The following is a 24,290-nucleotide window of genomic DNA, read 5'->3' as shown; positions in this document are numbered from 1 at the left end:
AACAACTGTTAGCCCACAGACAGTCTAATCTTGGGAACACGAATGTTCTGGCTTCCCTGCCTCTGCATTGATGATGCCAAGTTCCCTTGTCCCAAGCACTTCCCTGTGGAACTGAACTCCCACAGTCCACGTGTTGGCCGACTGCAGACCTCTGCCTGACAGCCCATTCTTCTCTATCAGTCTCCAAACTTTCCGAAGGTACATGTTACATGGGTGTGCTCACTAATGCAGAACGTTCCGTGATATCTGTAGTGGTGCTTAGGAAATTTAGTCCCAAGGGCAATTATAAAGACAGTGACATTGGGCTTGGCAAGATAAAGGTGCCTTGTGGCTAAACAGCCTGACTTTGATCCCCAGGACCCACATGGTAGAAAGAGAGAATCAACTCCAAAGAGTAGCCCTCTGGCCTCCACACAATTCACCCTCCTCCTCCTCCCCCTCCTCTCCCTCCCTCCTTCCCTCCCCCTCCTCTCCTTCCTCCCCTTCCCCTCCTTCCTTCCCCCTCCTTCTCTTCTTCCTCCTCCTCTTCCTCCTCTTCCTCCTCTTCCTCCTCCTCTTCCTCCTCCTCTTCCTCCTCCTTTCTCTTTCTCCTCCTCTTCTTCCTCCTCCTCCTCTTCTTCCTCCTCTTCTTCCTCCTCCTCTTCCTCCTTTTTCTCTTCCTCCTCCTCCTGTTCCTCCTCTTCTTCCTCTTCCTTCTCCTCCTCCTCCACTACCACAACTACCTCCTCCCTCCCTATCCTCTGTAAATTCTTTGAAGACAGTAGAATTAGTTTACTGCTATGAAAAGCACAGCAATATTCTAGAGAAAGAGCCACTCTGGTACAGTAGGAATGTCAGTGACTTCTCTGATACTTAACGAAATGAGTAGGTGTCTGGTCATGACCCCCCATGGGTTTACTTCATGGCCCTCACAATCATATGCTAAAAATAATACAAAAAAAAGTGGAGCCGTGACCGTTAGAAGGTTCTGTCTAACTAATTACATGGACTTTAAGACCTGGAACCACATACTTTCTGGACTTTCTGAGCCTGCAGCAACTATATTTCAAAAGTCAGGATTGAAAACAAAATGACTTCAGACTTAAACAAGGTGGCTACTTGCCATAGCAATAAGCAACACCAGAAGTGAAGTTAATCAGTTTAATCAATTAATGAAAGTTGGCTATAAAAAAAAAATCATGCTAACGAAAATCCATGCAGCTCACATATAATAATGGAGACTGTAAGTTAAAAGGCCCTAAACGTCGGGGATTAAGAAACAGAGTTCTGAGTCACAAGGGCATCTAGAAAACATTTTAAACCGACTCATTCTAAGACTCACACCCTACTGACGCTTGTATGACGAAGTTAAACCAGTGCTTAGCAGAACGTACTGCTCTAAACATGAGTGTCAGAAAGCTGAAAGCCAAAGTTGTAACTGAATGTGTATATTATGACTAAAACTAAGTCATAGCTTCAGAAACTAGAACACAGTCAAACAGAACTGTAAGGAGTAGAATGGTAAAAGAAAAGCAGAAACCCTCAAAACTGTAAAAATCTCATCCAAAAGAGGAAACTGTACAACTAAAAGGTATCTTACATATCTTACTCCTAACCAACCAACCAAGAAAGAAAAATATTAGTTATAGAAAATGGGGATATTATTCTACCAATTCAATAGAAAAAATGGCATGCTTAAATTTCCTGTCAATTCATTTGATGATTTAAATAAGATAGGGGAAAGAAGTCAAAAAAAAAAAAAAACAACAACAACAACAACAAGGTTGGGGATTTAGCTCAGTGGTAGAGCGCTTGCCCTGGGTTCGGTCCCCAGCTCCGAAAAAAAAAAGAAAAAAGAAAGAAGAAACAACAACAACAACTCACAACTTGACAAAACCAGCAAGGGAGAAAAAGAAAACCTGCAAAGTCCTGTACCCGCTAAAGAAGTTTATAGTTAAAAACGAGGTATCAAAAATACCTGTGGGCACAGATAGCTTCATTGATTTAAAAAAAAACAAAAACTTCCCATCACTTAAATGAGAGGTAATAAAACTGTTTTGTAATTTCAGAGATCAGAGAAAAAAGAAACTCATGCCAACTTAATAATATCAGGACACTCTGCTCAAGGTGACAAAACCTGATGAAAATGTTCTAAAATTAAACACTCCAGAAAAGCCACTCTCGTGGAAGGAAGGAAGGGAGGGAGGGAGGGAGGGAGGGAGGGAGGGAGGGAGGGAGGGAGGGAGGGGAAGGAAGAACAAGAAGGAGGGAGGAAGGGAGGGAGGGAACAATCAATAAAATGTCAGATTCAATTACTACCAAAACAAGAATAACAGGACAATATTCCTGACAGGGACACACCTGCCTGAAGACTCCTTGATAATTAGGAGAAAGCTGCCCAGAGTCCTTTAAGACAGGGACAGAAAGGGCTGGGAGGTTTACATTGGGGAACTTAGGAAGCAACATGGCTGCCTAAGCCAGACCTGCGCAGAAGACCTCAAGATACAACTCCTGTTTATCCTTAGCTCAGAACAAGAAGAAACCAGGCAAAGCAAAGTCGTAACTTGGCTTCATTCGAGGACCCACAGGAAATCTGCAATCCTTGGTAATCCTAGAAATCAACCTCAAAATAGTGGCTGACCACAAGGTAAAGAAATGGTGGCACCAAAGATCGCTCACAATAAAAGATAAGATCACTGGAAAATAGTTTAGAAAACCCATTAAACAAACATAGTCCACGGCAAAAACAAACACCCAAGAAGGCGAATGTAAGTTTCAGGGCCATTTCATGAGAAGAGATGCTCAGGCTACAAAAAGGAATTACAAACTATGCAAAGAAATAAGAAACCATGGCCCAATTATAGGAGATATATCAATTAAAGAAATAAAAACTATTTCTAAGGAAATACAGATACACTACCACCAGATGCTGCCATCAAAAGAACAATTTTGTTTGTTTCTTTTTGTTTTTGGTTTTGTTTTGAGGCAGAACTCCCTATAGAGAACAAGTTGACCCGAAACTCATAGATCCACCTGCCTCAGCCTTCTAATTCAACCTCTGCCAACGTTTCTGACCCAGAGTCCATCCTCTACCAACTGCTTAGTCCTGTCCTGTATTCTCCAGCCCACTGCCTACAGTTTAAAATATTCCTCCTTCTCCAAAAGACGCCTACTGTAGGAACTACCACAACACCTCTCTCCTCTCCTCCTTAGAAGAGGGCTGTGAAGGAATCCTTCTGCTCCTCACCCAAGCTACACAGCAGAAATGCCAGAAGCTACACAGGCTACATTCTGCTCTGCTCAGCCTCAGTGGAATCCCAAGGATTGCTAAGGCAACACCCCCCAACCCCGGACTTCTTCCCTACCTCCATCCCACATTACTAGTTAAAGACTCTACCAAGAGCTTAACTTCTCTCTACTTACTTCAGAGGAATTCCATCCATTCTAGGGTTGGCATAGGAGGCTGACATCACCATGAAGATGGACTAGAAATCTCTTCTCACCATTAAGATATAGGAATAAGAATAGACCCACTCACCCTACAGTGAGAGCCCACTCACCCTACAGTGAGAGCCCACTCACCCACAGTGAGAGCCCACTCACCCTACAGTGAGAGCCCACTCACCCTACAGTGAGAGCCCACTCACCCCACAGTGAGAGCCCACTCACCCACAGTGAGAGCCCACTCACCCACAGTGAGAGCCCACTCACCCTACAGTGAGAGCCCACTCACCCACAGTGAGAGTCCACTCACCCTACAGTGAGAGCCCACTCACCCACAGTGAGAGCCCACTCACCCTACAGTGAGAGTCCACTCACCCTACAGTGAGAGCCCACTCACCCACAGTGAGAGCCCACTCACCCACAGTGAGAGCCCACTCACCCTACAGTGAGAGCCCACTCACCCACAGTGAGAGCCCACTCACCCACAGTGAGAGCCCACTCACCCGAGAACCTCCACTCACACCCACAGTGAGAGCCCACTCACCCACAGTGAGAGCCCACTCACCCTACAGTGAGAGCCCACTCACCCACAGTGAGAGCCCACTCATCCACAGTGAGAGCCCACTCACCCTACAGTGAGAGCCCACTCACCCACAGTGAGAGCCCACTCACCCACAGTGAGAGCCCACTCACCCGAGAACCTCCACTCACACCCACAGTGAGAGCCCACTCACCCTACAGTGAGAGCCCACTCACCCACAGTGAGAGCCCACTCACCCACAGTGAGAGCCCACTCACCCTACAGTGAGAGCCCACTCACCCACAGTGAGAGCCCACTCACCCTACAGTGAGAGCCCACTCACCCTACAGTGAGAGCCCACTCACCCACAGTGAGAGCCCACTCACCCTACAGTGAGAGTCCACTCACCCTACAGTGAGAGCCCACTCACCCACAGTGAGAGCCCACTCACCCTACAGTGAGAACCTCCACTCACCCACAGTGAGAGCCCACTCACCCACAGTGAGAGCCCACTCACCCGAGAACCTCCACTCACACCCACAGTGAGAGCCCACTCACCCTACAGTGAGAGCCCACTCACCCACAGTGAGAGCCCACTCACCCACAGTGAGAGCCCACTCACCCTACAGTGAGAGCCCACTCACCCACAGTGAGAGCCCACTCACCCTACAGTGAGAGCCCACTCACCCTACAGTGAGAGCCCACTCACCCACAGTGAGAGCCCACTCACCCTACAGTGAGAGTCCACTCACCCTACAGTGAGAGCCCACTCACCCACAGTGAGAGCCCACTCACCCTACAGTGAGAACCTCCACTCACCCACAGTGAGAGCCCACTCACCCTACAGTGAGAGCCCACTCACCCACAGTGAGAGCCCACTCACCCTACAGTGAGAGCCCACTCACCCGAGAACCTCCACTCACACCCACAGTGAGAGCCCACTCATCCACAGTGAGAACCTCCACTCACCCTACAGTGAGAGCCCACTCACCCACAGTGAGAACCTCCACTCACAACCACAGTGAGAGCCCACTCACCCACAGTGAGAACCTCCACTCACATCCCACAGTGAGAGTCCACTCACATCCCACAGTGAGAACACACTCACCCACAGTAAGAACCTTCACTCACACCCCACAGTGAGAGCCCACTCACCCACAGTAAGAACCTCCACTCACACCCACAGTGAGAGCCCACTCACCCTACATTGAGAACACACTCACCCTACAGTGAGAACCTTCACTCACACCCCACAGTGAGAGCGCACTCACTCTACAGTAAGAACCTTCACTCATAGCCCACTGTGAGAGCCCACTCACATCCTACAGTAAGAACCTTCACTCACACCCCACAGTGAGAACCTCCACTCACACCCACAGTAAGAACCTCCACTCACACCCACAGTAAGAACCTCCATTCACACCCACAGTAAGAACCTCCACTCACACCCACAGTAAGAACCTTCACTCACACCCACAGTAAGAACCTCCACTCACACCCCACAGTGAGAGCCCACTCACACCCCACAGTAAGAGCCCACTCACACCCACAGTAAGAGCCCACTCACACCCCACAGTAAGAACCTCCACTCACACCCCACAGTGAGAGCGCACTCACCCTACAGTAAGAACCTTCACTCACACCCCACAGTGAGAGCGCACTCACCCTACATTGAGAACACACTCACCCTACAGTGAGAACCTTCACTCACACCCACAGTGAGAGCCCACTCATGCCCTACAGTAAGAACAATTTCTCTTTCAAATCTCTGATCGCCTCTTAATTCTTCCAGCTGTCACCTTAAAGCATCGCTGTTCACTTTGAACTTTCGCACCATCTGGAACTATTATAAACCGAGTCTTAACGCTCCAAAACCATAGGTGACCACAAGCACCTAGTTTTCAATTTATTCCTTTGCTTCCTATTGCTAACTGCCTTACACTGCCCCTTGGTGCACATCTCCAGAAATCTAAGTAACACATAGTTCAACTATTTGACAAAGTTTGGAAATTGCACTCTAGATTTCAGACTTTTAATTTTTTAAAACAGGTCCTTGCAATGCAACTTTCTGCCATAGCCCAGGCTGGCCTCGCCAGTCATGGAAATCCTCCTGCTGTAAACTATGGAATTCTGCAACTATAATTGCGAACCACTACATCCGGCTACCATTAAACTAAGAACCAGAGACACATTAACTTAGATCAAGGCTCTAAATTACTGGCCGACAATCTGCATAAATGAGGAGTTATCGGAACACAGCCCCACCCATTTATTTACACTAACACTGCTAACACACCACAAAGACAAAGTTGATAGCAACAAAGCCACAGGTGTCCAACAGGAGACCTTTTACAGGAATAGTTTGTTGGGCAGGAGAGCTTCCATGGGTAAGAGCTATACAAGCCTAAGTGCCTAACTTCTGAGCCCAGTACCCATGCTTTTAAAAATAAAAAATTTGCATCTGCATGGGACACTTTGTGGCCAAAGGCGAGAACATTGCTAGGGCTTGCTGGCCACAAGCACACACTAGCCCGTGGGATCCCAGGCTTGACTGTGGATCCTCACACTTCCATAGCAAGCACTTTACTGCGTGAAGTATCTATGCAGCCCAAAACGTCTTTCTCAAAACAGATTTTCTAATTGAAATATTATTTACCAGTTTTTTGGGTACATTTTTTTGGTGTTTTACATTTATTAGCCAGTACCACTTGTATGCATTCCTGGGTACAATATGAGGTTTCAACATGTATACACTATGGGTGGGAAGGTGGCTAGCTGGGGTTGTTGACAAGAGTTCATAATTCCAGAATGAAGGAGGCAGAGACAGATCCTGAGGGCTCATTGGCCATTCAATCTAGCATACTCTCTGAGACACTGTCTGAAAAAAAGGAAAGAAGGAAGGAAAGAAGGGAGGGAGGGAGGGAGGGAGGGGGAGGGAAGGAACAAAAGAAAGGAAGGGAGGGAGGGAAAGAAACGGAACAAAAGAAAGGAAGGAAGGAGAGAAATGAAAGAAGAGAAAGGACGACAGCATGTGAGGGACAATACCATATATCCAGGACTACCCTTTAATTTTCAAGGAATGTACATATGTGCACATATGTGTGCACACACGAATAAGACACTAACATCCCTATTGACCCTCATACTTAGCTTTCTGTATAATAAGAACATTCAATTCACCTTTAAGGATTTTGACATATAAATTTCCTGTACAAGGGAACATCAGGACTTCTCATCTAAACCTCACACACCTCACACTATTCGCCAAGAACCCCCTTTCCTTACCCAGCCCATCACACTCGATAGCAGCTCTCAAGATGAGTTCAGCTCCACGTGTAAGAGAGATCAGGGCTGTTACTCTTCCTGTTCCCGGCTTATCCACTTGCTACAATGTATTTTATGTTGCAAATGATGTCATTTCCGTTCAGCCTCATCATGTCACTGAGCACCCAATGCCACTGTTTCCAACCCCTCCGTCTGCTGAGGAGCACTCACATTCTCCCAAGTTGTGGCTACTGTGAACACCACTGCAGCAAACGTAGGATTGAAGACACGTTGCCAGAAGTGGAACTGCTGAATCACATGGTAACTCTATTCTCAGGTTTTTGCTTTTTTTAAGAACCTTCCCACTATTTCCAAAATGGGTGAAGTGATTTACCTCTCCACTAAACAGTCTTCCGATTCCTCGCATCCTAGCCAACACGTGCTATCTTTCATCTCTTCAATAATAGCTTTTCCTAACAGGTAAGAGGTAATTATAGCTTTAATTTGCATTTCCCCAATGCTTAGAGATGTTGAACATAAATCGTATAGGGTTTTTGTTGGCCTTCTGTATGTCTTAAGAGAATTCAAGTCTGCTGCCTGCTTCTAAACAGGTAGTTTCCTTGGAGTTTGAGTTTCTTAATTTGGACAGGAGTCGCTCATATAATGTATGATTTACAATTCTCTTTCAATCTGTAGTTTATTCTCAGTCTACTACTTACTACCCCTTGCCGAAACCCCCTTTGCACACTATGGTGGGTGTAGGATGATGTCATTATGCAGGTGAAGGCAGGTACTAGATAGGGTGAGGCCTGTCACTGCACACGAGAAGGAAGGACGGGCAGGAGAAAAGTTTTAGAAAGGCAGAGGAGAGCTGAGGGAGGAGGAGGCAGCTGAGAGAACATGGCGGTGGATGTTAAGATTCCTCTCTGCGCATAGATACAGGTTGTTATGACTATGCTTAAGGGATGGGTGTGTACAGGATTTTGTGTTGTCTAGATGGGCAAACCATATCTTATCAATTGGATCAGAGGTTATTGTGTGATGTGTTCTTTCACGTGGCGACTTAATTGAGTTCAAGAGGTGGCCCGATGCACCCGACCCGCCACAGAATTGGGATGTGTATGCCTGGTGTGGTGGGAACCAGCCAAGAGAGCTGTGAGTGAGGAGGTCGGAAGGGCTCACCGACAGTGGGTCAGAAAGGAGATATGGGCAACGTGGACCCGCTGGGATAAATTAGTCGACTTCCAATGGTCCAGTGGAGCCAAAGTAGTCGTGAGGGGGCAAGACTGCCAGGGTACGCACGGGAACCAGTTCCGCTGCTTCTTTTATTTTTTACCGCAGCAGATGGTGTGGCACCTACTACAGCCACAACCCAGAACCTCAGTGTTTATCATGTAGAGCAAAGTCGAGAAGATAGCAAGTGTCTGTAGGGAGTCTCTGGCTGTGAGCATATGGAAGGCCGGAGCTTCGCTTGCTAGTTCTGGTACCCACTGCTCAACTGTTCTCACTCAGACCCCAAGGATGCTTTGCCATCCCGAGCCTCACCCTCAGAAGACGGCCACGCCCACAGGGCCACGCCCACAGGGCCACGCCCACAGGGCCACGTGGTCCTTGGTATGACTCCCTACAACAGACCGCTTTTCACCCTCGCGCCATCTGGCAGATGTTTGGACTTTGAGGTCCGTGCTTTTGGGACCATGGATAAGAAGTCACTTCTGAGACCAGGATCATATAGATTTTCCTCTGTTATCTCTGGAGAATCGATAAAATTCCAGGCCCAGAGGGTTCCACTGGTGTGCAGGTTGATGTTCTTGTTTGTTTGTTTGTTTGTTTGTCTGTTTGTTTTTATTAGTCATTCCATTTGTTTACATCTCAAATAATATCCCACTTCCCGGTTACCCCTCTACCAACCCCCCATTCCACATCCGCCCTTCCCCCTCCCCTTTGCCTCTATGAGAGTGCGCCCCCACCCACCCACACTCTCCCACCCCACCGCTCCAGCATCCTTCTACACTGGGTATCGAGCTTCCCCAGGACCAAGGGCCTCCCCTCTGGTTGCTGGCAGACAAGGCCATCCTCTGCTACATATGTATCTGGAGCCATGGTCCCCTCCAGGGACACTCCTTGGTTGGTGGTCTAGACTCTGGGAGAACTTGGTGGTCATGCCAGCCTATGTTGTTCTTCTAATGGAGTTGCAATCCCCTCGGCTCCTCCAGTCCTTCCACCAGCTCCCCGACCAGGTTCCCTGAGCTCCATCTGATGGTTGGCTCCAAGCATCCACATCTGCATTGGTCAGTTGCTGGCTGGACCGACTCAGGAACCACCACACCAGGTTCCTGTCAGCAAGAGCCTCTTGCCTCCAGCAACAGTGTTGGGTTTGGTGTCTGCAGACAGGATGGATCCCCAAGTGGGGCAGTTCCTGGTTGGCCCTTCCTTCAGTCTCTGTTCCACGTTTTGTCCCTGTTCTTCCCTTGGACAGGAATGTTTCTGGGTTAAAAACTTTGAGATGGGTGGGTGTCCCCATCCCTCGACCGGGAGGCCTTGCCTATCTACTGGAGGAGGTCTCTACAGATCTATCCCCCCTTCTCTGTGCATTTCGGCTAAAGACGTCCCTGCTGGGTCCTGGGAGCCTCACGTTGCCCTGGTGTCTGAGACCCTCCACTGGCTATGGTTTGGGGGGAGTTATTTGTTTGGCTTCAGTTTGGTCTGGGTTGGTTTTGTGAACTTGACACAAGGTGGAGGCGTCTGGGAAGAAGAAACCTCAGCTGAGAAAATCCCTCCATCAGGCTGGCCAGTAGCCGAGTCTGCGGGACATTTTCTTGGCTTCTGTTGGTACAGGAGCACCCAGGCCAGTGTGTGCAATGACACACCTGGGCAGGTACCTGTGAGCTGTGGCTGAGCAAGCCAGGGAGACCTGGCCAGGAAGCAGTTTCTCCATGGATTCTACTCTAGTTTCTGCCTCAAGCCCCTGCCCTGACTTCTCTCAAAGACCAAGTGCAACTTAGAGTCCTAAGATGTAAAAAGCCCTTCCCTTCCATGATGCTCTTGGTTTTGGTACTCATCACAGCAACAGAAACCCTAAGACAAGCGGTAAATTCTACCAAACAAATAATGCAAATTCCAAAAAAATTCTTCCAGCAAATAATGAGGCTCCATCCTATGGCATTACTGGAACGCCAAAACCAGCCCAAGTGAAAAACCTCTGGTATTTCACAAGAAGCATTAAGAGGAAGAAAAGACACGCCAAGGGGCAGGAGAGCTTGCTCGGTGGTTAACAGAACTGCTCTTGCAGAAGACCCAAGTTCAGTTCCTAGCATGACGGGCAGCCCAATTCCGGCTGCAACTCCAGGTACAGGGGAAATATAATGCCTCTTCCTTCCATGGGTTTTACACACTCACATGCACACACTCACATTACACACTCACATGCACACACTCACATGAATACACTCACATGCACACATTCACATGTATACACCCACATGCACACACTCACATGAATACACTCACATGCACACATTCACATGTATACACCCACATGCACACACTCACATGTATGCACTCGCATGAGAATGCTCACATGTACACACTCACATGCATGCACTCACATGCACATGGTCAGGTGCACACGCTCTCATGTATACACTCGCATGCACACACATGTACAAACATGCACACATTCACATGTATACACACAGATGTACACACTCACATGTATGCACTCACATGCACATACTCACATGCACACACCCACATACACACATGCACACATTCACATGTATACACTCACATGCACATACTCACATACAGAGATACATTAAAAATTAAGAAATTAAATTAGGGACTGGAGAGATGGCTCAGCGGTTAAGAGCACTGACTGTTCTTCCAGAGGTCCTGAGTTCAATTCCCAGCAACCACATGGTGGCTCACAACCATCTATAATGGGGTCTGATGCCCTCTTCTGGCACTCAGGTGTACATGAAGATAGAGCACTCATATATATAAAATAAATTAATGAATTTTTAAAAAGAAATAATATTAAAAGTTTTAGAAAATAGGGACAAATTAAAAATAAAGAAAATAAAAGATAGTGCCAGGCTGGTAGAAAATACTTCCAAATGATAAAGAACTATCCAATAAACAAAAGAATTCATAAAACTCAAAAATAAGGAGGAAATTGGACGTGCACAAGATTTGAAAGCTTCCTCAGTAAACAAGACAATCAGATGGCAAGTACGCTCACAACAAGATATGTACCGCATCATTAGCCCGTGCCATTAGTCATAAGGAAAACGCAGAGTGAAGCCCAGTGAGAGCCGAGGAGAAAGCTAGGCAGGGTTAGGGCTAATTCTGATAGCCTGAGTTCCATCCCAGAATCCCACGAAGGAACTGACTCTGCACCTGTCACCTGACCTTTGCCCACGCACTGTGGTCTGTGACGTGAGTGCACACACACTCACTAAATGATCGTTTAAGACAAGGCCCATGACATACCACTTAGCCATTAGAACTGTTACAGTTTAAACAGACAAGCGTTGACAAGAGCGTGAATTAACTGGAACATCTTCATAACGACTTGAGAAGGTAAGCAGTTACCTGCAAAACCTTCTGTGTTTGACTGGCTCTCCAGTTTAGAGCATCGGCTGCTCTCCCAGGCCCCAGGTTCAATTTCCAGCACTCACAAGGTGGCTCACAACTGTCCCTAACTCCAGTTCCAAGGGATATGCCACCCTCTCCTGGCCACTGGGGGCACATACATGTATGTGCAGAGAAAACATGCATGTATATTAAATGTCTTTAACTAAAAAATAATTAATCGTGTATTTACCTTCTGATCCAGACATTGCACTGTTTGCCTTTCTCCTAGAGAAATGAAAGCTTAAGTCCATACAAAGACTTCTACAGGGAGTTCCCTCACTTTCTAAAGAATAGTCGAAAACTGGAAACAACCCAAGATCCCATCAGAGGGCAAAAGGAAGAGCAAAACGGGTGTGTCCACAAATCAGAAACTGTTCAGAAATAAAAGGCACAGAACCAGTCTCAAAAGGATACACGGTGAGGGAAGCCGCTTAAAGAAAAAGGTAACACAATTCCACTTACAGAAAACTCCAGGAAACACAGCAAAGCTGTGCTGAGAGAACAAAGATCAGCCGTTTCTGAGAGAAAGGAAAGGCAGCAGGAGGGAAGGGAGGCTTTAGAAACTTCTGGGTAAGATTTCTCTTTTCATGGTCATTATTAGTGAGGTCATTTCATAGATAGAGACGTCACACAAAACTTCCCAAATTCTAAACTTTAAATGAATTATATATTACAAGTTATAGCTCAGGGGCTACAGAAACAGATGGACGGTCACAAACACCTTGCAAAGGAACCAAGTTCAGTTCCCAGTACTCTGAATGTTAGCTTGCTCACAACTCCCTGTAACTCTGGTTCCCAGGGCTCTGGAGCCCTCTTCTGGACAGCTTGCCTCACACATGTGCACACACACACACACACACACACACAAACACACCACATGCACACACATAAACATACACACATACTCACACATATACACTACACACAAAGTACACATACATGCATATACAACATGCACACAAATAACCACACATACATGTACACATCCATACATATGCGTGCACACACACACACACACACACACACACACACACACACACCCCACATATTTCACAAATAAGTTTTAAACTGGAACTCAGCAGAGCACTTGCAGTGCACATGCTGGACCACAGGGGGAAAAGTTAGTCAAAAGAAACTGCAGTTTCCTGTGTGTCAATTTAAAGAAAAATAATTAGTACTCTGTTTGAAAGCACTACGTAGGAAAAGCTGTGTGTGTGAGAAGGTATGACTGACCAGGGAGTCAGAAAAGCCTCCTTTAGAAACTGGTAGCCAGGCTGAGACTAGACAGCTCATCCTTAATTACCCGAGCAAAGACTAGACCGGCAAGAAATAAGGACTGTGTCAAGTACCCCGAGGCCAGACAAATTCACAGGAACAAGTGCAGGAGTGATCTGATTAGCTTCAGAAGCCAAATGACAGAAACAAAGGGAGATGCCTACCTCACAGTTCAGACTGAACAGCCCTCTCGATTACTTTTAACCCCTACTGTGGGATTACATATTTTAATAATATAAATGACAGTAAAAGTTTTCTACTATAATTTTACTTAGAAGGTGAAGACATGTGGTGAGAGATCATTCAATTTTTCACATTACTCAAAGGTTCCCTGTCATTAACAGTAAAGATTCGATATAAATACATCATTTAAAGAGTAGCTTACACCTGGCATGGGCGCAGAGCAGAAGGATCTCTGTGTGTTCAAAGCCAGTCTGGTCTACAGAGTGAGTTCCACAACCGGTGGTGTCTCAAAAAAAAAAATTAGCTCAGAAAAGATAATCACAAAATGCTATTCCTGCCTCTTCTGTTGATAGAATATGATTCCACTTCTTCAATATGCTCACTATTAAAGCAGTTATTAAAAACATAGTTCCATCATAAATATGTGCTATTTAGAATCCAAATTTGACTAACCCGAAGGTCTAAAAATCATGTATAGAATAAGGTTGTTGATTTTTAAAGTACCCAATATGTAAATGCTTATAATTCTATATTGACAAATAACTCACATATTTTCCCAACCTCGGCTTTAAAGAGATTATTGATAAGAACCAAAGCTACAGCAGCAAAAACAAGTCTCTTTTAACACAAAATATCAATTTTATAAATAAAACTGTCAACTGCCCTACAAAAATAATTCAATCAGCTTCTAACAAAAATATCATTTGTCATCTATACTATTATTCATGGATCACACCAGAATGTTTTCCAGCCTAATGTTATGCGATGCTACTGAAATACAATTTCAATTAGGGTCTACGGTAGTCTTGATTCTATTTCAAACTGTCAAAGTGCTTTCTGAGTCTCACTCCTAAAACCTTTAGTCTGGCATTAGTGAAAACGGCGGTAATTCTGGTTTGCTTTTGTCAGAAATGTCTTACAATTTTGAATGGTTTATTCTTTTCAAATGGAAACAAACGAAGGCTACAATGAATGTCAGGAGATCAGGAGATCCCTTCTGCTACTGCTTGCTCCTACATTTCTACCCCAGTGTCAAACTTCAGAGGAAAAGGGCACTTGAAGAATGGTCCATTCCCTAGCTACAACATCTATAATAGAAAAAAGACTAAGGTAACACACCAATTAATGTTGATGCCTGCTCACTAAGGTTAATCAACCACTTTTCATGACTATGTGTAAGGCAGCTACCAGTCTGGCTAGTAAAGACTTGTATGGTAATTGTCAAGTTCGGTTCTCTTCCCATGAAAACAAACTGTTCATAGTTCATAATGTACTTTACCAAGAATAGTTCTTTACTTCTAAATGTCTGCAGACTTGAACATCAAATACACTTTCTTTGCCCCTGAAATTATGCCTGAGAAAACACTGATGTGTACTATGCATATCACCCCTTAATGACTTGTATTTCATAGAAAAATTAAGCAGTACTTGAATCATAGGAGTAACAGCTTCTCAAGGATGAATAGTCCATAAGTTCAGGACTTAACCTCATTTAAGTAAATCTACTCTCCTTCCGGAAACTATGTATCTAGTTCATGAGCATCTTTCAGTGTTACTTGGTCTACTTTTAACTTGATCTGGGTGATTTCTCTTACTAACTGGGGCAACATCTAAGAGAAGTCAGAGTGCTGATCTAGCTGTTAACAAGCATCCCTACTACAAAACATAGGACTGGGTTGAAGTCTCAGACTGTGGCACTGCACCTCTTTAGGTGAATGGAGCAAATTCACCACCAAAAATGTTACATACGATTCAAACAATCCTACTCTGTAGAGAACTGGGAAAAGTGAATGGAGCTTTTTCCTTGTTGGTTACTCCCAGCAGATAGATAGATAGATAGATAGATAGATAGATAGATAGATAGATAGTCTCTTAATAGGTAAAAGGGCAGACACACACTAGCACAGCCAGAGGAGATAATGCCACTCATGAGGCATAATTTAATCAGATCCCTCTTTCTCGCTGTAAAACATTTTTTTCTCAACTTTTAATTGGTACCTCTCTTAAATTACTTTAAATGCATCTGTAAAACTTCCGTATTAGCTGAAACTTTGAACTCTGGAAATACTCACTGCTCCAAACCAACTAAAGAATAAAATCTACCTAAGTCTTCAAAGGGTCATTTTAAAACAAACATGTTTGCACTGAATAAGGGGCATTGTTCTAGCCAGCAACAGTAAAATTGTGGGAAAGAAAGTAAAGAGAAATATGCTGCTATTAAAACTCCAAGGAAACTACGCTGAACTATATTAATAATGTCAGCCAGATTCTTACCTTTGCCTCAAAGCCAGAGATGTCTTACCTGGATTCTGCTTTCGTCTCCACAACAAACACTAGTCATCTACACAATACTCTTTCACAACCACAATCGGCCAGAAACATCATGGTAACTATCTAGGACAAGCTTTCTTAATGACCGCTTTCCTGCAGTTTCTCACAGAACCCCACTTCTCTGCCTTCCCAAGGGCCACCCCACTTCTTTTTATAGGGACAGAAATTTATTAAGCATCAGCCAATAGGGAGAAGTGTCTCTTCCCCAGAGATGCAAGCTCCTTAGCACCTTCAGTTTCCGAAAACACAAACTGCTGTCCCCGTGCACCTGTCAAAAGTCACACAAAGCCAAGAATGCCCTGACAAACTCAACGCCTCTGAATGCATATTCCGGAGTGAAGCTGGCTGGTTTGGAATCACGACTCAGCATTTTCTGCGTAACCTTGATCGAGTTAACTTAAATTTGCTGCCTGGATTTCTCTCTGTAGATTCTGAATAGAAGGCGTAAAATTCCAGTAAGTTATAGACGTGTGGGGAATGAATGCAAGGACCGACCTAGAAACTTATAACAAGGTACAGACCACCGAAAACTGTGTTTTCCATGCTCGGTGATTACTAAACTGAGGAGTGCTCTGTGACTAGAGAGGGAAGGAGCTGGGCCACAACTTTAAACCCTGACACCCCTGACTTCTCACAATGTTCGTGGATTTTTCATGAGTTATTTCCACCGTTTCTGAAGGAAACAGATACTGTCCTAATTGGTGGAGTTTGGCACCAATTGGAGTGAGAACATTCTTTCTACGCAGAGGATGACAAGCCGCTGAGGACGTGCGGAAAGCACCGAGTCAGCCCGAGTTGGGCGCCGGCTGGAGCTCCCGGGCGCAGCCCGAGGCTGGAAGGGTGCAGCGCGGGGCCCCCTCCCGGGCGCTCTGAGCTCGGGACCCCGGGACCCCGAGGCCAGAGCGGGACAGGGAGCGACGCTGGCGGGGCAGGGCTGAGGTTCGGGATCCCGCGGTGGCACTTACTTGAACCTGCCCTGGCAGTGCTGGCACTGGTCCCCCACCCAGCCCGGGTCGCACAGGCAGGTGGAGTTGACACAGCGACCCGAGAAGCAGGAGCCAGTCCTCTCGCAGGGCTTGGACTGGGACACCTGAGCATAGAGCGCCAGGTAGAGGAAGCCATAGCACAGGAGCCAGCTGTTCCCGTCCAGCAGCAGCCAGGAGGAGGCGCCCCCGCCGCCCGCCGGCCGAGCCCTCCACAGCACCGGGGCGGCCGGCTGCGGGGCACCGGAGCGGGCCCCGACCCCCGGTTCCATCTTCCCCGGCGTCCCGGCCCGGCGGGGCTGCGCTCGCGGGCGCACAAGGGGATGCCGCTGAGCGGGGATCCCGGCCGCAGAGGACCTCGCCGCCGCCACCGCTGCCGTTCCTAAGCTCCTCAGCGGCGCCGACCCCCGTCCCGCTGTCCGGTCCGGAGCGCCGGATGCCAGGCGCGGCGGCCTCCCGTCTGCTGCCTCCAGCCACGCTCCGGCATCGCCGCCCGTTCCCCTGACCTTGTCCTCGGCGAGCCGAACCCTGCAGCCGCAGCAGCTCCGGGAGCCGAGCGGAGAGCCGGCGGCGCCCCGCGCTCCGGAGGGGACCCGAGGGGGAGGGGACCAGGCGGGGAGGGGGAGGGGACCCGCTCGGCCCCGCCTCGCCCTCGGCCCGCGCCGAATGCCGAGGCTCGCCCGGGAGGGCGGGGCCGCGCGGGAGCCCCCGAGATGGGCGCGTCCAACACAAGCACGCGGGGAGGGGAGGGCAGCCGTCAGTGCCCCGCCGCCCTCCCGCCAGCCGGAGGCCCCGCAGCAGCCGGCTTCCCTCCGCCTGCCAGACACAGTCGTCGTACAGGCGGCTGCAGCCCAGGCTGCGGACGGACGTCCCTGCAGCCTCGCGCGCCCACGCGTTCGTGGACGCTCCCCCTCGGTCCGGGCGCGGTGGTCTCGCCCGGTCCCTGACGGGGACCCGGGACTCCCCCGCGCGCCCACCCGGCCGGCGGGCACCGCTGGGAGTGCGTCCCCAGGTGTGGCCCGCGCTGCGGAGCCCACGGAGGAGAAACCCACTCCTGTCACGGGGCCTCGGTGGAAAGGCAGCCTTGCACTCCGCGGGCCTCGGCTGCGAAAGTGAGGCGCCCGCCCCAGCGCTACCCTGGTCTCCTGCACGTTTCTTCTTTTTTTTTCTTAAAAACTCCCAACTACACACAAAGAGCTGAGCATGTGCAGCCAGCAAAGTCTTAAAGGCACCGCGGACTGACCACGTTGCAGGGTGCAGGAACAGGGCGGGGTGGGGTGAGGGGCTGCGTGGGGCGCGAAGCTGCTCCCGTGGGACGACCTCAGCCACGAACAGCTCTTTATCGTGGAATCGGAGCTCCGCACACCCAACAAAGAACTGCCCCGAGCGCCATCCCTCCCAACACTGCCTCCGAACCCCACCAACTCTTCTTTTCTCTTGTCTGTGTTTCCTCCTTCGTCTGGGACACTATTCTGTCTTGAAAAATATTGCGACACCGGGGCTTTTTTTTTTTTTCTTCAGAAAAGCAGAAGTGATTTTCAGAAAGGGCTCTTTCCCGTTTTCAGCGGCATTCTCTTTCTTCCTTGAGATGACTTTCCAAGATCTAATGGCATAAACTTAGACGTGTCTTCTACTTTTGTGCTTTCTCTATAAAGGCCTTTTAGCTGACCCTGGAGAGCAAGCGGCGCACAAATTGCAGGCAAGCAGCCTCGAGTATTATTGGAGCTCCACCAAGGAGCAGGCGGTACGAACAAGAATGTGAAACTCACCAGACATTTCTGACGGCTGGAGCGGAAAAGTTTTGGTTGTAACCACAGTCATAATATTATTGTTAAGATTCAGTTCGAGTTTATTTTGGGAATAATGTACCCACGTCATCTCTTTTAATCCCCCATCATCCCACTTCAAAGAGAAAATCCTCTATTAACCCCATTTCGCAGATGACATGAGAAAGGCTGAGATGCGCGTTGGTGGCAGAAACGATCAAGTCCTCTAACTTGTGTGCGTTTCCAGTGTTTATCAGCCCACTTCTATTTGCAGCTGCTTTGTTCTCCTTTGGTGAATAAAACGTAAGTGCTGGCTGGCTTGGTTTGCAAATGCCTCAGCAGTGACTTAAGAGGAAAACAAAAGTCCAGGAAAGAGAAAGGCTCCTTCCCAAGAGAAGAAAGATTCTCACTAATACAAAAAACCAAATCCATTTCCAGGGCACAACAGTGCGAGCCAAGCCACCATCAAGCCTGAACTTTGGCTTGCCCCTTACTTTCACACCTTTTCCACACTCCGGTGTTCTTCTGAAAGAAGGGGGCGGAGCTAAGAGAATATTGTTATAGGCCACTCCTTTTAATTCCAGTGAGGAAAAAGAAAAAAAAAAAAGGAAGGGAGGGAAGGAAGGAAGAAAAGGGAAGGGAAGGGAAGGGAAGGGAAGGGAAGGGAAGGGAAGGGAAGGAAAGGAAAGGAAAGGAAAGGAAAGGAAAGGAAAGGAAAGGAAAGGAAAGGAAAGGAAAGGAAGAAAAGAAAAGAAACTCAAGCTCTTTAGGATCCACTGTTGGTAGACAATCTCATTGGCTTTTCAGCCACATCTTTCTCACGTCTAATGTAGCATCAGTTTCAGCCTTGTGGAAAGTGGCCAACTCTTAATCACTCTTTTGAATAAAAGTAATTCAAAGGGCATGATTGAGTCTGTCTCTCTAACAGGAGAGATCACAGCTCAGCTGCACACCCACTGTAGCCTGAATTTGAGCAAAGAATTTACCCATCAAAACACTCATCTTTTGCTGTCTGACCACTGTAATAATTCACCTAACCCTGAACGTGCAGCCCCGGAAGGCCTCCTCTCAATAGTACCTTTCAAATAGATTTTAATAACACTAAATTCATAGAAAACTATTTGCATATAAGGATCACACAGAATTTCTGCTTCCCCGATATCATATTTCTCCTTCAAACTGTTTCTGTTGACGTGTTCTGAGCAACTACGATGAGTTTGAGGTGCAGAATGTCTACCTCTGAATAGGCCTATCTTTTGTTGGGCTCCCAAATTTGTAAGCTCCAGATACACATGCACGTCATATAATCTGCAGATATAAGCAAAGAAAACCTAAGTGACAGCCATGAAGCCTGTGTCACATCTTGGCTGATATTGCAGTGTCTTCTATGATCAAAAAATGTTTAAACTCCTGGGTTGTCACATCCTAGCAGCCTAAACAACACAGAAGTAATTCACAGGACTGGTGGCAGCAGTCATCACTCTGGGAGGAGGGTAAAAAATAACCCGCAAAGAGGAAAGAGGGCAAAAGTCAGTTTCCCTGAAGTAAAATTAAATCGCTCAGAATTGGTGGTTAAAATTTCTCCAAGAAGAAATGTAAGTGCATTTGATCTCTCAACCATTAACAAATACGAGAACCCTTGGAATATTTGGGGCATTATGCTCATTGCCAAGGTTTTCAAAAGACATTCAAGTGACACCTTTTAAAGAACAGGGGGAAAGTAAATCCAGTGATACTGAATTTTGTTACTGGAAAAGCAAAAGCTCCTATTCAGACTGAAGGAGGCAGAATTGCTTGGCCGGAAGCTGAGCTCTGCACTGGCCTTCCCTCACCATTGACCTCTGAAAGCAGCGGAAAATCAAGAGGGCAGCAGACAGCTCAGTCTTGATCTGGAAACACAGTCACAGGACCAGGCCAGTGGGGCAGCATCTTTAAGACCCTAAGAGAACTTAGATGGACTCCGAGATTGGGGAATAAAGAAAAAGTCAGATTTAAATATTCACTGACAAATATCAGTGATATTAAAGGTACTCATATGACTATAATCTGGAACATCCCACCCTCCCAACCAAAACCTAACTTTCTGCTTCCTCTTGGACCCATTCTTTTCTTCTGTCTCTTTTGCTGTCGCGCTTGCAAACACACATACCACTCCTCCTTCTGCCAATTTTTCTGCCAACACATTTCAAACATATTGTCATAAGTAAATCCAGAGAAATAAATCCAACGATTTTAAATTCACTATGCCGGGCTAATATAATTTTTAATTGAAAATAAAATGAGCATTCTTAAACTTTTCTTTCTAAATATTCACACATATTGCCCTACCCTCTCCCCCAAATAATAAGTTGCCAAGACTCAGTTGTAGAAATTTGTCTTTTGTGACAAATTATTAAGAAAAAGGCACAGACTATGAGTCCTCTTAAACATGAATCAAGTATATCCATCTACCTGGACATGGTAGTGCAGGTGGTGTACCCCAACACCGGGAAGGCAGAAATGAGACGTTTCAAGTTCAAGACCAGCCTGTCCAACATAGTAAAACCCTAACTACTCCCTCTGCAAACCACTCCAATATGAGGTTTTGCTCCTGTAACTGGAAGCACATTTGCTTCGTTCTAGAGTTCAGAGGTATCAGCTCACCGTGACAAAGAAAATGAGGAAAGGTTCCATCAACGATCAGAGGTGCCCATGCGCTTAGAAATATCAGTGAGCGAAGCATCGTACATGTCTCCAAAGATGAGCAACGAGAAATGAGTTTAAGGGGCCCAGGACGGCTTCCCAACAGTTACCACAGAAGGCAAACTTTGGGTTCTAGGATGAAATGGGAATTGGTGAGGGCGAATAACGGGCTCTTTGTTGAGGATGTGGAGGTCAACCTTGTGAAGGAAAATGTGTGATGGAGGTGTCACAGGCTCCTACAACTCCTCAAAGAGGAGTATGATCTGCAGAACGTGGCGTTAGATCTAAGATGGCTCCAGGCACACCGATAAGATAGCAAAAAGGAATCAAGGTCAGGGCAAGGGCCGCTTCGGTTCTTCACAGAAATCCTCACAGGTGAAGATTCTCTTCCGACTCTTTCTGAGTTACCTCCTCAAGCACTGTGACCATGTGGTGAGATACAATTGGCTGAGAATATAGGGGCTTGGGGTTGGCCCAAACACTGGGCAGGCAACTCAGATCTGCACCCTGATGCTGGTCTCTGGAACTAGATTTCCCAGGATTCGTCATGTGACCCCGTAGCTTCTCACACACCCCACCATCGTAGGTTCTGTTCCCACAAGACAAAACCAATAGAGAAAATTCAGTCTCTTAGGGAATAAAGACAAAAGACTCCAGACCTGGAAAGCCAGCAAAATACAAAGCATGAGTTAGATACACGGTTGAAAATGTTAAAATTTAGGAGACGTTCCCAGAACACCACCAGACCACTGAAAGACGAGTATACAGAACTGGAAGGATTCCAAGACAAAAAGATACTGTCATCTGGAGTCACCTGACCAGATGGCAAGCCTCTGCTAGGCAGCAAGCGCTACCCTGACGCACTGTTCATGATTCTTTATGAAATAGCGGCAATAAAGTTTCACAAGACAAACAAAATGGAGGCCAGGGGTCAGGGAGAGGAAAAATGAAATCAAGTAGAAATGGAAAGATTTTGCAACGGAGAACTGGAACGGAGGTGGGGGAAGGGACAGGGTACATGGCGCAAAACAAACATTAATAAACCGAGTAACCGGAAGGTAAAATGCAATAATATGCTTGGTAATAAAGCATGGGAGATGTTCTACAAACTAGGAGTAGGGCAAAATTATACTTCTTGGGTTTTTGCATTTTATGTTGTATTTTCCCCTCCACTTTTTTGGTATTGATGTTGTTTTGACTGTTTTGTTTAAGTTTTCAGTGTTTTTTTTTTAAGATTTATTTTTTATTTTATGTGTATGTGTATTTTGCTGGCATGTGTGTGCACCATGTGTGTGCCTGGTGCCCAAGAAAGCCAGAAAAAGGGTGTTGGATCCCCTGGAACTCGAGTTAGAGATGGTTGTGAGCCATTGTGTGGGTGCCACAAACTGAACTCAGATCCTCTGCTAGAGCAACAAGCATTCTTAACCACTGAGCTCTCTCCAGCCCGGTTTTGAGTTTTTTAAAGATAGGGTCCCACACTATAGCCCTAGCTGGTCTGTTTTCACTATGTAGTACCGGCTGGCTTCCAACTTGCAGCAAGCCTCCTGCCTCATCCTCCTGAAGGATCACAGATGTGTGCTCCCATTCTATCACCAAGAGGATTAAAGGAGGCAACCGTGATCTTCTGTGAGAGGGAGGCAGAGCATTCATACAGTGTTGCCCCATTAGGGCACTCACCCACAGCATACAGAGGAGCAGAAAAAACATTCTATCTTAGTTCCTCAAAGGACCTAAGCCTCCTGATGTAAGCCCTGCCCTAAAAGAGTAACAAAGTCTCATAGATTGAGGAAGACAAATGCAATGGACTGGAAATAAGAACACCATTAAAGTTATCAACAACAGAGCTAGAAGGATGTAAGTGAAAAAAACTTTTCAATCAAAAATTCTATACCCAGCCAATCTACCACTGGAGAGGGATCGCATTTTTGTTTGCAAAGTTTCCTTAGGAAACACAGCAAAGGAATATGAAACTGACCAATACGAAAATTATAAACAAAAACCCACCAGGACAGACAATTATGCCCAGGCTGACAAGTAAACAGCTCAACCTGACATCAGTGACCAGGAAGGGAGTATCCAAGAAGATAATGGATGTAACAACTCTGTGTTACCTTACAGGTGTCCGGAGTTGTTGGGGAAATGTAGCAAATGTAGAAACAAGCAAATAAGCTGTACATGAATAATCAGAGCACTTGGGAGGGGAGGCAGGAGGATCGGGAGTTCAAGGTCATCCTCAACTCATATACTTAGTTCTTCAAGAACAGCTTGGCTTACAGGAGACTGCCTCAACAAACAAAGAAAAATGAGGGGCCAGAGGGAAATGAGCAAATAAACAATACGAGAAAAAAAACCCACCATCCTGGGAAAGTGCCTCAAGCAATGACCACGCTTGCAGAGCCATAACAAACACGGCCCGCTCTCACTCCCAAATTATATTATTTTAAATGGGAAGTAGTTAGATCATAATAATAAAACTATCTATACCTGAACAAAACCCGATAAATCTAGTTGTAACCATATTATATATGTGAAACCTGCCTTCCCCAGGAGAAGGCAGAAGGGGGTTAGGGTAAGGGGTTAGGGAAAGAGAGGCAGGTAACATAATATTTTATTAGAAAGCTTTCAGTACTGTCCCACTGATTGAGTATTAGAAATTAAATCTAAGAGAGATAAAAAGAAGAAAAAAATGTGTGTTCATTAAAAAAAATGTCAATGGCGTGGAGCTTAGGGTGTACAGGAATATTAGTCCTAAAGATTTATTTGTTCCTTGTGAATGAATGTTTTGCCTCCTACATGTAGGTGTGTGCACCATGTGCTGTTTCTGTGCATGTCTGAGGCCCTCAGAAGCCAGAGGAGGGCAGCAGATCTCTTGGAGCAGGAGTCACAGTAAGTTGTGAGCCACCATGAGAGTGTAGGAACTGAATCCAGGTCCCCTGCAAGAATGTTCTTAAACATTGACCTCCCCTCCAGCCCCCAACCATGGGTGTCATTTCTAAATCTTTTCCAACATGTGGGTGTTATTCCTAACCCCTTCCTATGTGCTGGTTACCCTTGAATGACTCATTAACTTCAGTGTCTTTGTTTCCATGCCGGTGAAATGGGTGTAACCAAAGTGGCCATCAGCACTAGTTTCAGAGTTTGGCGGTCCACAGGGGACAATGTACAGGTGTGGGATCAATGGTGTAGCACTAGACAGAGTACAGTATTTGATATTTACAAACACTT

At 46.6% G+C, this 24,290-nt stretch overlaps 1 protein-coding gene across 2 annotated transcripts in view; it reads right to left on the bottom strand.

Moving 5' to 3' along the window:
- Positions 1-17,215, bottom strand: part of Atrnl1 (attractin like 1) — a 543,698-nt gene extending 526,483 nt beyond the window's left edge. Inside the window, exon 1 of one of the 2 annotated variants that reach the window (XM_087552341.1) lies at positions 16,600-17,215. In XM_087552341.1, the coding sequence (XP_087408467.1) occupies positions 16,600-16,889 (290 nt within the window). In that variant the 5' untranslated portion in view covers positions 16,890-17,215. 2 annotated transcript variants of the gene reach the window in all.
- Between the last annotated feature and the right edge of the window lie 7,075 nt (positions 17,216-24,290).

The sequence above is a fragment of the Rattus norvegicus genome, chromosome 1, assembly GCF_021556685.1.
Source record: "Rattus norvegicus strain SHRSP/BbbUtx chromosome 1, alternate assembly SHRSP_T2T, whole genome shotgun sequence".
NCBI lineage: Eukaryota > Metazoa > Chordata > Mammalia > Rodentia > Muridae > Rattus > Rattus norvegicus.
Note: the sequence above shows the minus strand (reverse complement) of the source record. Positions and strands in the feature narration are given on the sequence as shown.